Source organism: Miniopterus natalensis, chromosome 4 (assembly GCF_054644295.1).
Source record: "Miniopterus natalensis isolate mMinNat1 chromosome 4, mMinNat1.hap1, whole genome shotgun sequence".
In the NCBI taxonomy this organism is placed as follows: domain Eukaryota; kingdom Metazoa; phylum Chordata; class Mammalia; order Chiroptera; family Miniopteridae; genus Miniopterus; species Miniopterus natalensis.
In genome coordinates, this window is record NC_142084.1 from 22,568,470 (window position 1) to 22,584,436 (window position 15,967).

At 35.3% G+C, this 15,967-nt stretch overlaps 1 protein-coding gene across 1 annotated transcript in view; it reads left to right on the forward strand.

The window, feature by feature from the left end:
• Positions 1 to 15,967, forward strand: part of KIF3A (kinesin family member 3A) — a 49,845-nt gene that overhangs the window by 30,954 nt on the left and 2,924 nt on the right. The window contains 9 exon segments of the mRNA XM_016197118.2: positions 399 to 497; positions 8,640 to 8,796; positions 9,194 to 9,374; positions 9,558 to 9,668; positions 10,711 to 10,836; positions 12,510 to 12,563; positions 12,902 to 12,970; positions 13,519 to 13,643; positions 15,944 to 15,967. Of these exon segments, the coding sequence (XP_016052604.2) occupies positions 399 to 497; positions 8,640 to 8,796; positions 9,194 to 9,374; positions 9,558 to 9,668; positions 10,711 to 10,836; positions 12,510 to 12,563; positions 12,902 to 12,970; positions 13,519 to 13,643; positions 15,944 to 15,967 (946 nt within the window).

A 15,967-nucleotide genomic window follows, 5' to 3' on the forward strand; every position in this document is an offset into this window, starting at 1 on the left:
TCTGTTAGATGACAGTTTTATGGCTCTTAAAAAATATACAGGTTGAATGAATTATTTAAAATCTTAAACAGAAAACTGAAGAGAAAATGCTCCCCTAAAGTGATCACATTTTTAAAAGACTGAAATAACTCTAACATGTATTTTTATATATATTTAAAATTATACTTTATTATTTGAAATTTTAAATGGATAGGAATTTAACTTCTTTTTAGGAAATTCAAAAGTAAAGCCTCTGTGTACATATCTATTTCTGAGGTTAGTGCATCTGATACACTGTAGGAATTTTAATACAAGATTTGCCTAGGGGAATAAAAACTTAATGAAGTTGACATAGGTGTTTTCTAAATAGCAGTGACCTGGTACAGAATAAAAGTCATTGTACTACATTTCTATTCAAGGGGAAGAAATATCAGGCTCTGATATCAGTGGGTCAGAAGAGGATGACGATGAAGAGGGTGAGGTTGGAGAAGATGGAGAGAAAAGGAAAAAAAGAAGGGGTAAGTTTTTTTTAGTTCTAGAAAGTACCTGGGATTGCTCCCTAATGATGGTTTAACATTCCCAAGGAAGCTGAGTGCATGCCTTTTATTTTTCCATTTTTAGTTATGGTAGCAAATCAAACAAAGGAAGTATGACATATAACTGGTTACCTTTGTATTATTATTTTCTGCATTATGTTTTCTCCTATACCAATCTGTTTATAGCTGAATTAGAATACCGTATGTTCTGGTTTTTTAGAATTTAGAATTGTAAGTTGGTGGTAGTGGATATACCATTTTAAAATTTCATGTAGAGTTTCAATTTTTTTTTTTTAATATGTCTTTATTGATTTCAGAGAGAGGAAAGGAGAGGGAGAGAGAGAGAGAGAACCATCAGTGATGAGAGAGTCATTGATCGGCTGCCTCCCGCACGCCCCCGACTGGGGATCGAGCCCGCAATGCGAGCATGTGCCCTGACCGGGAATCGAACTGTGATCTCTTGGATCCTAGGTTGATGCTCAACCACTGAGCCATGCCCGGCCGGGCTAGAGTTTCAGTTTTATGTGGGGACTTTTATCTGTGTTAGGAACCTAAACTTTTTAGGAAATTTGGGTAATATGGAGTTTTTCTCAGGTATGATTAGGCTTAGAAGTCATTGAATTTTTAAATAAATTATAAGAATTCTGTGTTTTAATTTGACTTTTTTTTTTAATTAAAATATACTTTCATTCTCACCTTATTATGTGGCATTTGTTACCAAGTCTGAATGAAGACTGTGTTTATTGTGGTAAAGATATGGATAACATGCAGAAGAGAGAGACGCATGAAATGGCCTACATTTCAAATCTTTTACCATAAATATTTATTTCAGAACTCTCTTCCATTAACATGGATCATTGTTTTCAAGCTGGTACATATTTTGCTTATCTTATTAAAATGATCTTAATCAGGGCAAGATCTTCAAGTGCACATCTTTTGCCATTGCCTAGCTGCCTGCACCTGACCTTCAGAGAGATGGGGATCATTAAGGGAAGACATTGAAAAAATGATCTTGCTGAAAATAAACTCATCACTGCTTGATCAGGATTCCCAAACTTAAAAACTATAAAGATTTTATAACTTCTAAGCATGATTTAGAGCAGGATTTTGCAAAATATAGTCTGCTGGCCAAATTCAGCCTACGACATGTTTTTGTAAATGAAATTTTATTAAAAAGCCATGCTTATCTGTTTGTGTGGTCTACAGCTGACTGCTCTCACATGAGACTGTATGGCCCACAAAACCTAAACACTTATTATCTGTACCTTAACAGAAAATGTTTGCCAAACCCTGACTTAGAGAATCAGTTTTGTGTTCATACCTATTTTTTATTTTTAATTTTTATTGATTTTAGAGAGAGAGGAAGGGAGAGGGGGAGAGAGAGAGAAACATTGATGTGAGAGAAAGACATCAATCAGTTGCCTTTGTCACGCTTCCCAAACGGGAATTGAACCTGCAACCTGGGCAGGTACCCTGACCGGGAATCGAACCAGGGACCTTTTGGTGCACAAGACAACACTCAACTAACTAAGCCACACCGGCCAGGCCACACCTGTTTTTCACAGAGTAAACCATTCAGATAATAGATTTGTTAAAAATAAAATTTTAAATAACAAAAAATATTTAATAGTAAAAGACCTTTCAGGCTTAGACATTTTTTAATGTTCAATGAGCTTTTCAAAGTTTGGCCATGAAACCTTAAAACATACATAATTATATCTGATAGTGTGATGTTTTAGAGGGGAACAAGTGAAATCGGAGACAAACCAACCTGTCTGTAATGAAAGGCAATTTATCATTTTATAATTTTAATTGTGCATGACTTCAAATCTTAAAACTCAGTTCCTTTAACTTGTCAACCTAAGTAGTTTAGACTTAAATGTCACCAAATGACTTACTAATTTATTCTTATTGTTATTCCAACCCTCTGAATTACTGTGTTTTAGGTGAATAGTGGGGTTTGCCCACAGTAGATGCTTAAAGGAATACAGTTTCTAATTCCCCTGCATGGCTTTGTTGTTAGAGAATATTGGCTAGACTACCAACACTGGTTTTAAGGGAAAGTAAGTTTTGGTTCTTTAATACAAAGCTTGATTATCCTTTAAACTTATCTGTCTCTGGAACTGAACTTTTCTGTGTATGTGTTCCTTTTCTTGTTTCCTTTCTCTTTGGTTCCTGTTGGGCTCATTTCTTTGTCTTCCAGGCAGTAGCAGCAGCAGTAGTTCAGACTCCACATGTTCTGTCATAGAGAAACCTCTGGATAAGTTCTTGCCTAGTGAGTGGTAGCTCTTAAGTTCTCTAACAGAGCTTTGGCTTTTCCATAACCCATGGGCTTCATTGAGAAATGCTGCACTGCTCCCTGTCATGACTTAAAGAGTACATGTTGGACTACTCAACAGAACAAAGCATGTGATGATTCCCCCTCCCCTTCATTGCTTCCAGTGACCCATAATTGTTAAAACATATGCTTAAGCTTATGTTTGAGACAATGGAAGAGAGATTCATGCTTTTGCAATTGAGATAATGTAAAGAGAGCTAGTAAGCTGTATAAAAGAATACTTCTTATGGTTCCTTTTCATGTTTCATGACAAATTTCTAATCCTAGTTAGTGTAAGGGATGTGTAGTAACAAGTGTTGAATTTCTAAAAGTCCAAATTGTATTTGGAAATACACCAGTGCCCATTATAACATGTCTTACCGTTATAAAGGTTTTAGGCTTTGGTGTCTTAATCTTAGGGTAGCTTAAGAGCGAAGCTACCAAATAAATAAAAAGTAAAGTCTGATGCAAGTGAAGATAATTTGAATAGTACTTTATATCAAATGGCCATTTATCCCTATTTCTAAATTACCTGATTGATTTTAAGAAACTTTCTAATGTGTGATTAGAGAATTCAGATCCATAAGAGACTGTTTTTGCAGGATCTATTGACTTATTTCAAACCTAAAGACTTTTTCTTAAACCTTAATTAAATTGAAAACTATTACTAATTTTATTTATATTTTATTTTCAAAAGAAAAGGGAACTGATGCTTTCTTGTACTAGCTTGCAGCTTACTGTCTTTTAAAGCATTATCTATATACTTACCTTTCGAAACAAATAGCAAAAACATTTTGTTATGGTTCTTATGCCTTGAGTTTTCTAGAGGAAGAATTCCAAGAATATTAGGAATTGTATTCTCTACTGACAATTCTTAAATTTTACCGAAAACAGTTAATTTCAGAGGATAACATAAAATACATAACATTGCTTTAGAAAACATATGGAGGTATTACTTTGTATTATAAACTGTGAATTACAAGAAAATATGTGAGTGGGAGGCATTATAATTTAATTTTCTGTTTAAAAATTTACCTTAATCCTAAAAGATTAGTTATATGAAAGTATGTTATGAAATGAGTTTTACTTTGTTCAATTCAAGCAGTTTTAGTTACTATTTGTGCACCTAGCACATAACATTAAGGTGTTTTTTTGTGTGATGTGGATGTGTTGGTGAAGCAGAGAGATGGTTGTCCCAGCATGGTTTCTGTGTGTACCTTGTATGAACTTTCCCTTTTAAAAATATGAATGGCTTTTTTATTTAGGTGTGTTTTGCTTGAATCATCAATTGATTATTTACTTCTATGGAATCATTATTGTAATTATCCTTAACAATCTACTAATAGATTGAATGCAAGTTTGTTATTATACAGGTGTACTTCACTTTATGCAATAAATGTTTTTGGGTTTTTTCCTGAAAAAAATTACTCTTAAATAAAGTTGGAAAATCAAATGTATTGGGAGAGCTTTCTTTTTAAAATAATTCTTCATTAAATCCTTTTGTTAATCAGATAATCACTGCAAATCACTATAATTTAATTTGGGGTTGTGAGTGTGGGTTGGATTTTCTTAAAGGGAGGCACACCTGTAACAGATCCTTACACTGGACGAACATTGAATTGGGAAATTTTGAAAATGGACAATGTGAATTTTGCTGCTTTTAACTTACTAAATTGGCTTAATTTTCTGTTTTGCTCTTTTAGAATACTTCCCAGGTCTTAGCAGTTTCCCAATTCCATGTCTGCTGTTATTATACCCACATGGTGCTGACCTGTTATATTTGCAGGAGTTTGGGAGTCAGTGTGAGCTCTTGAGATTGATTTGAATTGTAATCATAGACTAAATTAATCTTCCTATTATCTTTGCTTAAATTACATCTCTCATTGTGTTGAATATGCTTTTCTTTTTACATAAAACTGCTTATTTCAGTTTTGATAAAGATTTTTTTCTATGCTTATACTATAAATAAATGCTATTACACATTTTTCTTTGTTTTACATAAGAAATAATGTTTTTCTTTTTTCCTCCTCATCTCTGTGTATATGCTTCCTGTCTGCGATTTGCTTACTGCTTCTTATTGAAAGATCAAGCAGGTTGGTGTGATTGATTTGCACTCCACATGGTATAATTATTTAAACTACAAAGAACTTTGCAATTTAACTGTATTACTTTTTTTTTAATTTAATAATTTTTTTAAAAAGGTAAGTATGCATCTTTTGTATTTAAAAAAATCAACTTTAGTTTTAAAAAAACATCATTTTTTTCCTAAATTATTTTTTTAAATTTATTTCAGTTTTTATTGATGAAGATAATGGGAACATTATTTCCAAATGGTCTTTTTAGGAGAACAATTCAGAAGTATTAGATTGACAGTGTCAGACACACAGGATGTGCTAGACCTAATTAACAACATAGACAAAAATAAATGGATTACTAGAACTAGATGGCATAATCTTTTTTCCTAAGTTTTTAAAAGGCCCATTAAGCCAAATTTTGGAAATACAAATATAAATTATTTCACATTCGAGCATTTTTTTTTTTTTTTTTTAAAGTGAGGAGTCAGATGCCTGGTTACTTATGCCCATGGGTGTTCATGTAGTGAAAAGGATGTTAATTCACTTAACATTTCCCTGAGATTCTTCCCGTTAACTTGACCTTGCTAAAGTTCCCCTTCACAGTTTTGGATAGAGCACATGGCACAGGGCAATTAAGAATATTACTAATCTTGTTTCACTTAATTAAATACTCTATGACAACATTTTTTCTAACACTTTTTTTTTTTAATCCTTACCTGAGGATATTTCCATTGATTTTAGAGAGAAAAGAAGGGGGGAAGAGAGAGAAACATCAATGTGAGAGAGAAACATTGATCTGCTGCCTCCTGCACATGCCTTGACCTGGGATCAATCACACAACCTGAGTATGTGCTCCAACAGGGATTTGAACCTGTAACCTTTTTGGTGGTTGGACGATGCTCAACCATCTGAGCCACCCAGATGGGTGACATTAACATTTTTAAAAAATTTATTTATCTAGCCCTGGCTGGTTTGGCTCCATGGTTAGAGTGTTGGCCCTCAGACTGAAGGGTTGCAGGTTCTATTCCGGTCAAGGTCACGTACCTTAGTTGCAGGTTTGATTCCTGACCTGGTCAGGGCGCATGTGGAATGCAACCAATTGATGTGTGTCTCTTACATCGATGTTTCTCTCTGTCCCCCCCCTCCCTCCCTCAGGTGAGGATTAAAAAAAAAATTATCTGGAAATTTATGCTGAATTCTATTATACAGTATTAGAAGAAGCATTTTGTTGTTGTTTGGTTGGTTTTATTGATTGAAATTTTAAAAAATCAATGTAAAAGTGACTTTTTAGTGATGCCATGTTTTTAAGTGCCTGGTTAGGAGAGTTGGCACATATTTACATATAGCTTAAAATATTATTTGAAGAGAAGTATAATGATTTATAGGAGTAATTCCGGCAATAATACACTATTGAAATATTAGACTTTGAAACTAAACCTAGCCATATATACATGGTTATTTTTCTGAAATGTTACAAGAACACAATAAGATCTTTGTTGCTAAAACATCAGTTTGCAAATATTACCTGAATATTTTTGAATAACTAGTGCAATTTAAGCGGAGTTATTCATCAATAGGATGTGCTTTTGTATTTTAAATATAAAATCTTTTTATTCTACTGCCTCTTAATGGGTTTGGAAACTATATGGTTTTAAAAATATATATCTTTATTGATTTCAGAGACAGGAAGGGAGAGGGAGAGAGAGATTAGAAACATCAATGATGAGATAGTCGTCATTGATCGGCTGCCTCCTGCACGCCCCCTACTGGAGATCGAGCCCGCAACCCGGGCATGTGCCCTGACTGGGAATTAAACCCCTATCTCCTGGATCCTAGGTTGGTGCTCAGCCACTGCGCTATGCCTGGCCGGGCTGGAAACTATATGTTTTTAACTGTTAACAAAACAATTAGAAGCCTAAAAAATTAATGTACAAATGTTAATCAGATCATTTCCTCTATACCATTAGTATCCATGTCTTTACACATACAGGTTTTTCCCTCCCTTAACATAATTGCCATTTTTTCCTTTAAGTATTTGAAATTCTGAGGTGGGAAGGAAGCTATAATTTATTACGCATGCATGCACTTAATACCTGAACTTAAACTTCTCCCCCTCAGATTTCTAAGAAATAGCATTACCAATGGGAAATTCTTTCTAGGAATTCATTGGGAATAGGGGTTAGCTAAAGAAACCAGTAGAATCAGGTCTACGTTTTGACTTCTGGAATGCAATGAATCACACCACACCAGAGCATGAATTTGGATCAGTGCTTTTATTTACTCTTTTATTTTACTTATTTGTTTCAGCTTAAGTTTGCTTTGGACTTAGATTTTTTTATAAATGAAGGGTAATATATTTTAAACCCTTGAGTTTTTTACTATAATTTTATCCTAAGGAATTAAAGCCTATGCATGATTCTTTCTCATGATCCCCCAAAGAATATATTCAGATGTGTATATATATATGTGTATATATATATTTTATATATATATCTCCATCATCATTTTTTAGTTCTCTTTCCTTATTAGCAGGAGGGGTTAGCTTTTGGGTAGAGACAGACAACTTTTAGAGTCTTCTGGTTTACACTCTTCTATGGCCCCTTGGAAAGGAAGTTAAATACAGAAAGCTCTCAGGAGAGCCTCAGACCAATTCTACGAAAAGTCTGATCGTTTTTCTGAAGGAAAGTATGTTTCAAAGAATTTGTATTACCAGAAATGAATTATCTTTGATTCAGTTTCATAACCAGTTCAATATGCTAGTTTTTATTTTCTTTTTGATTTTTCATTTTAATTTCATGATTTTGAAATTCATTCAATAAACTTGTATAGAATATTTATTTATAACACTTAATTTAGCACTTTTATTTGTACTATTATTTGTATATAAAACACTCTACTTGCTAGACATTATAATCAAAGTAATAAGTTGGAAGCTGTATTTCCAGCCTGATTATTTTGTAGTATTTCTACTTATATTTAACATTTGTGTTTATTCTGACTTAGATTTAGAATCCTGTGTTTAACATAATAAGTTATTTTGTTTTTTCATTTAAAATATGTCACGACAGCTCAGCAACTATAAAGTGTGTGGTTAATTACTATGTAACTGTTAAATAATTAGTATAGGCTTTTTCCCTTTAAAAGTATACTATGAAATAAAATACTTTCCAGTAATTTTACTAAGCAAAAATTTTATAAACACTTTGAAGATATATATTAAAAACTACTTGCTGTAAGTTCTGATATTTTTATCTGTTCATTTTATGCCTATTTGTGACTTATACTTATTCATTTATTTTAATAAATTTTAGGGAAGTATTTTGGGAAGCCACTTGATTTTGTACCTAGTTATCAGGAAAAAGTAACTAAATAATTATATTGCTTTTTTGACCATATATGTTATTTTGGGACACACAAGTCTTTGGGGGTTTTTTGTTTGTTTGCTTTGGCTTTTCTGTTCATCTTTCTCTTTTTTTTCTGCTCATCTGTTTTGCTTCTCTTTTACTTACTTTTGTCCTAATCATTGCACAATTGGATAACAGGCTCGAATTTAGCAATTAGTTTCAAAGTTCTTCTAAGAACATAAAATATATTATTCATTTGATTTCCTTAAAATGTTAATATTTCATTTTATGTTATTGAGGAATGTATCTTTTATACAAATGAAGAGAATCTATACTAGTCTGAAACATTGACTCTAGAGTGACTGTTGTAATTAAATGACTCAAATAGGTAAAAAGAAAGTTTCCCCTGATAAGATGGTTGAAATGCAAGCAAAAATTGATGAAGAGAGAAAAGCACTTGAAACAAAGCTTGACATGGAAGAAGAAGAAAGAAACAAGGCTAGAGCTGAATTAGAGAAACGGGAAAAAGATCTTCTTAAGGCCCAGTGAGTATTACTTACTTGATACAGATTTGTGATTTACATTTCTGATATTTTTCAGAGGACGTATAAGCAAGAAAATTGAATAGTAATTAAAAGCTTGATTTTTGTCTCCAGAGTAGCTATTTTTGGATAGAAGGTTTCATTGTGTATGTTGTATTTCTAAAAATTACATCTGTTTTATTTCCTTTCTGTGTGGGAGGAAAAAAATATCAGTGAATTTGAATTAGTTCTAGATCAAATCAGAAATTAATGAGTTATCCAGTGGTATAATTTGATAGAGATGTTACATAACTGTTCCTATTTTGAAATTTTGCATCCAAACTTACTAAATTTTGGTAAATGGTATTGGTACAATAGTAGATAATTGATGGATATAGAGTATTTTCATTTTAATCAACAGACAAGAGCATCAGTCTTTGCTAGAGAAATTATCTGCACTGGAGAAGAAGGTAATTGTTGGTGGTGTTGATTTGTTGGCAAAAGCTGAGGAACAAGAGAAACTTCTTGAAGAATCTAATATGGAACTGGAAGAAAGGAGGAAAAGAGCAGAGCAACTTCGTAGAGAATTGGAGGAAAAAGAGGTAACGTGTCCTTTTGGTTTTGGTTAACACTTTTTTCTAGTGAAAAGTTAAATGTAAGTTTAATAACATTTTAAAGCAGATTTATGGGTTACTTTGAAGATAATGGTTGCTAAACATTATTTGTTTAATAAATTTGTGATTTAATGAATAAATTATTCTGACGTTTATAAATTTTTGTCATAGCAAGAACGCTTGGATATTGAAGAAAAATATACCAGTTTGCAAGAGGAAGCACAGGGAAAGACCAAGAAATTAAAGAAAGTATGGACTATGCTGATGGCTGCAAAGTCAGAGGTTGGTCTCTTAGAAATTACCTACTAATGTAGTTCCGAATTTTTAAAAAAGAATTTCTTGTCCTGGCTGGTGTTGTTCAGTGGTTAGAGGGTCAGCCCTCAAAAAGGATTGCAGGTTCGATTCCCAGTCAAGGACACATATCAGGGTTGCAGGTTCGATCCCTGGCCCTGGTAGGGGCGCAGGCGGGAGACAACCAATCAACGTGTCTCTCTCACATCAATGTTTTTCCCTCCCTCCCTCCCGTCTACTCTCTCTAAAAATCAATGGGAAAAATATCCTCTGGGGAGGATTTAAAAAATGAAAAATCGCCCAGCCGGGCGTGGCTCAGCAGTTGAGCGTCGACCTGGGATCTAGGCGATCAGGGTTCGATTCCCGGCCAGGGCACATGCTCGGGTTGCGGGCTGCAGCTGATCAATGACTCTTGCATCATTGATGTTTCTCTCTCTCTCCTCCTCCTCTCCTCTCTCTGAAATCAATAAAGATATATTTAAAATAAATAAATAAATAAATAAATAAATAATCATTTCTTTGATTAAGAATCCTAAAGGAATCATAATGTGTGCTTACAATTTTAAAGAAATAAAAATTTCTTCTTTATGTGCAATTTTTAAAATTTTAGCTATTAAACTAAATTTCCAACCTTAACTGATAATGTGAAAAAGACTTTGTGAGGCCCTGGCCGGTGTGGCTCAGTTGGTTGGAGCATCATCCTGTATATCAAAAGGTGGTGGGTTCGATTCCCATTCAGGACACATGCCCTGGTTGTGGGTTCAATCCCCAGTCCTGGTGCATACAGGAAGCAACTGATTGATGTTTCTCTCTCACATTGATATTTCTCTCTCTCTCTCCCCTGCCCCCCTTCCTCTCTAAAATAAAATAATTAGAAGAAAAAAAAGACGTTGTTAGACACTGTTCATTGTTTATGTGAAAGATCTGGGTAAGCTCTTCCAGGATTTCTTAGACCAGAGCTCTGTGTCAGATTGAACTATTTTGTATCTAAAATATTATTTGTCCTTAATATTTTCACTGATTTTTCTCATAGATGGCCGATCTCCAGCAAGAACATCAGAGGGAAATTGAAGGCCTACTGGAGAATATTCGACAACTTAGCCGGGAGCTTCGACTTCAGATGCTTGTTATTGATAATTTTATACCTCAGGATTATCAGGTAAGAGGGAAGTTCTCTGACCTAGATATTAGGTCACTTGGCTGGGGTTAAGAAATAAGGAAATATAATTTGTCATTTAATTGGTGGTAAATATTTACATTTCAGTTGTTGACGATAAAATTTTCTTGAACTAATGCCATTACATTTCACTTCAGTTGTTAACTTTTCTTAGTACATAATTCTCTGTTTGAGTATTTAAGTATATAAATAAAAATTTATATACAGAAATCCAGATTCATGTACAGAGGTCCTCAAATAACATTGTTTTGGTCATTGTCATTTCATTATATCATTGATGAGAAAAAAATTGATTCCCAGCCGGGGCTACTGTCTCTGTGGATTGACATGTTTGCCCCATGTTCTGCGTGGGCTTTTTCTGGGTCTTCAGGTTTCCTCTCACATCCCAAAGCTGTGCACGTGAGGTGAACTACATTGCCCCAATCTGAGTGAGTGAGTGTGTGATATGCCCTGTGATGGACGGGCGGCTGTCCAGGGCTGCTTTCTGCCTTGTGCTCTCAGCTGCCTGGACAAGCTCCAACCTCCCACGAATATTTTCCCCCGAACCGGATAAGTGGGTTGGAAAATAATTATCTTAATCTTTCTTAAATGTATATATATATGTCACATTTATTTCAATGTTTAATATTAGTAGTTTAATATTATTTAGAAGTTTGGTGATGTTTTTCTGACCAGAAATATAGAAACTTAACTCTTGCTTATATCAATTAGCCTGTCATAAAATTGGTTTTATTTTACGTCGTTTCCCTTGAAGTGGCAGTGTCCAGGAACCTCTCAGTAACGGTAAGTGAGGACTGACTGTAATCACGGTAGGAATCGAGGTGTAGGTGCTGTTTATTCATTCAGCGCCCTCTAGCCTGCGCATAGAGAAGCGGGACTCCTGTGCGAACTTACGGGTGCTAATTCTGTGTGTGTGTAGGGAGGTGATAAAATATACAAAGCATGACATTTACCATTTTAAGGGTTTTTAAGAGTACAGTTCACTGATACTAAGTATATTCACAATGTTATACAATCATCACCATTTTCCTTCTCCAGATAGATGCTAATTCTTAATACTACTATTATTTAAGAATCTCAGCCTCTATTTTTCTTAATTCAAAATGTTCATCTTTCTAGTACATTTTAGTAAACTTTAACATACTGATTTTTTAAAAGTGTAATTTGAATCTCTATACAGCTGTAAGAGAAATCTTAGCATTTTTTCCTTTGGACGTCAGGTATACAGAATTAACCTTTGTTTCTTGGTACACTCTCCTTATTGGTCCTTGGAGGGCCGGCCTTGATTTAGTTTGTTATTTGTTGTGAACTCATCATCCCAAACAAAAGCTAGGCCCATTACAGTAACCTACTTCCAATCACATGTTTCCCTCTCCCCTCTTCCATCCCTTTGCCTCTTCCAACTAAAGGATAACCTTCATCCTCAATCCCATGTTCTTCATTTCCTTGCTTTCTATTTTTATATAGTTTAATTGTATCTACCTATATTTCTTAAAAGCATGTATTTTAAAATTTATTAAAAGTGTATCATGCAGTATTATAATGTTTTGAGACAAAATTTCTCCCTTATTAAGATTTTAGTTTCATGAATATTTTTCAGTATCTTAAGTGTTATAAAATATTAAAAGTAGACTATCTTTGACTCTTTTTAAAAGGAAATGATTGAAAACTATGTCCATTGGAATGAAGACATAGGAGAGTGGCAGCTAGTGAGTATTACCTTCATCCTTCATGGAATATTTGTGGAGTACTTCCTCTAGACTAGGGATTTTGCTGGCTCCAGTGGGAAGAGGTGGTCCACAGGATGAATCAGATGAAAGTCCAGTAGAAAGTGTTTTTCTAATTAACTATATTATAACACAGAATATTCTGTGGAATTGGCATGGCCAGGGCTACATAGGACTGAATGGCCTCTGGGTCCCTTTCTGTTCCAGCATTCAAATCATGTTTCATGAGTGTAACATCAGTATATCTCATAGTAATTTGCTAATTCACAGTATTAATTGCTAATTAAAACAATTCTCTGCCTCTTTTTTTCTTTTTCAAGAAATGTGTTGCCTACACAGGAAATAACATGAGGAAGCAGACTCCAATTCCTGATAAAAAAGAAAAAGATGTAAGAGTGCTTTTTAAAAGAATGACAGTGTTTCTTTATAGGAATATGGGTCAATAAATTATGTTATCAACATGAAATCAATCAGCTGTGCTAAAAATAGTAGGCTGATCTTTTGGGAACAGAGGTGCTCTGGATGGGTGGTTTTAGGACAGTTCTGCTCACCTTCAGTTGTGATGGCAGGCTGAGTTCTCCCCCCAAAGATGGCATGGAATCTTCTATGGGCTCACTCTTTTCACCACCTTTCTGGGTTGTGGGGATGTTTATTGACTAGAATGTCTTTTTCAAAGCTAGTCCTAGTCTTAGGTCCACGAGAGGAGATATCAGCTTTAGGGAAAGCAGCAACAGTTCTGCTTTACTGCTAAGGAGTATATGGTGTGTCAGGGTTTACTCACCAGTCCTTACTGAATACATTTGAGATAAATGGCATTAAAGATATTTTTAGATATTTGTTTGGTCATGTCTTCTGTGGCTTTTTTCTAGAGTTTATTCAGTATTTTAAATTCTCCTCCAAATCTGATTTAAGTCTGGTGTTGGTTTCCTTTACTTAGCCCTTTGAAGTGGACCTTTCCCATGTGTATCTTGCCTATACTGAGGAAAGCCTGCGGCAGTCCTTAATGAAATTGGAGAGGCCACGGACTTCAAAGGGGAGAGCAAGGCCAAAGACAGGGAGAAGGTAAGGACTGTCTTAGAATCCCATGAAATCAAGGCAGTGAGATATGCTAATTAGATACATTTAAAGGAAATTTAGTTGATAAATATTTTGGCTGATATATTTAAATATCAAAGTTCTTGCCCTGTCTGGTGTTTCTCAGTGGTTAGAGCATCAGCCTGTGCACTGAAGGGTTGCGGGTTTGATTCCCGATCAAGGGCACATACCTGGGTTGCAGGTTCCATCCCCGGCCCCAGTTGGGGTGAGTGAGGGAGGCAACCGGTCTATGTGTCTCTCTCACATTAATGTTCCTCTCCTCTCTCTCTCTCCCTCTCCCTCTCTCTCCCTCTCCCCCTCTTCCTCCCTCTCCCTCTCCCCCCTTCCCTCTTCCTCTCCCCCCCTTCCCTCTCCCTCTCCTCCTCTCCCCCCTCCCCCTCCCCCCTCCCTTCCACTCTCTGAAAATCAATGGAAAGAATATCCTTGGGTTAGGATTGACCAAAAAAAAAAAAAGTTCTTATGTATTTATGATTTGAGTAAATAAAATCCTGCTAAAGAATTAAGGTCTTCCAACTTCTTTAGCTGTCTTGAGTAATATAATTTATAAATGAATTTTCTTTCTAAGTCATCTATTTTAATTCCTTAATTCTTACACTAATTCTTCTAGTGAGGGGCTAATTAATTTGCCTGGTAAGACTCCCAAGTATTGTATTCAGCTGATTCGTTTTTCTGTCATAAACATTGTCCCAAGAACCTTGATTTCCTCAGTCACCAGTTAAAGAAAACTCTGACCATCTTTTCCTCTCCTTTGGGGGCTGGTTTTGACTGTTGAATAGTCTATGTGTATCATAACATAAGCCCAGGGAAAGCAGGACGTAAGAGCCTGGAGCTTATTTCTTCTTTCCCTACCCTACCTCAAGTACTGTTGAATTTATTTAAACTGATTGGAAGACTTTGGGGCTCCTAAAATGAGAGGGAATAACAAGCTTATTTGTTTCCCCTGCATTGAGCACTGAGACTTTTGAGTTACATTTGTACGGGTTTAATATTTTTGTGTTACATGGTCTCATAGACGTATCCTAACATTTATAAATTTGGGATCGTTGAAGTCAGGGAGGAGGAATTGGTAGCATATTAAAAGTGCACAAATTTTACATTCTTTAGCATTTATGTGCCAGGGGTTGAAAATTTGTCATCTGCAGCAGAAGCTGTGCATATAGTGTTAATAACGAATGAAGCATAGCAGTTCAGAGAGACACAAATCTCTCTAGACCTTTCATTTTTCCACTTTTAATAGAGATATTTTCCTCTTAATTCTGAAGTTAGAAGGAAACTAACCATGCAAGTGTGATGATAAGTGGTAAGACAGTTGGCCTCAGGGTAGGTGAAAATAGGCAGCAGTGAGGCCTGGGGCAGAATGGACAGCAGTCTGTCCGAAGGGAGTGGCTGCCGCCCTGCCCCTAGTCAGTTTTGGGAATAGAGGGCCCATTGTTTCCAACTCTTCTTGTTTCAAAGGAGAAGCCAGAAATCAAATTAAATGAGATCTCTCCATTTTTAGTCACTTTTAAAAAGCTGTATGGACCTAAAACAAACAACTTAATAAGTTATTTGGATATAGTTTTCAGAATGCTCATTTAAAAATATGTAACTTTTTGGTTTAACCAAAACAAAAAAAAGTGAGCCAACATTAAATGAGCCAAAGCCACCATCTCTGTACACCAGAATTAGCCTGCTGCATTATGAAAACAATAGATGGCCATAAACATAGATAAATATATACAATAAATGGTTTATTGCTATCGCATTGCATGATAATGTTTAATGTAATGTTCCTCATTAGAAATGCATAGTTCAGTGTGCTAAGCAAAATTGCAGTAAAAATGATACATTAATATAGCATTTCCATCAGTCTCTACATGTGCATCCCTGTTGTATTGCCTCAGATGATGTTATCTCTGCTTTTCACTGAGTAAACCTGTACCGTTAGCCTACCTCGAGAGACATCACCAGTGGGTTCAACCTGGCAGGCATGCAGCCCGCTTGGCCCGACTGCGGTGTCTAGTCCAGTTTCGATATATCATCCAGTCAGTCCCTCACCACTCTGAGTGGAGGGTGGAGTGCCATGCTCTTGCACCTACTCTAGGTGACCTGCCCTGAGCCTGAAAAGGTGGGCATGAGTTGACCTCTTAACAGGGTCAAGCATAGCAAACCTTGGCCTATTTCTAGCCTCTGTGGCTCCCTTGTTTTATCTTCTACTTAATGTAAAATGTTTGCATTTCAGTCTTTTAGGAAAGTCTTCATGTTTTCTTTTTCTCTTCTCCAAACAGAAAGCGTTCTGCAAAGCCTGAAAC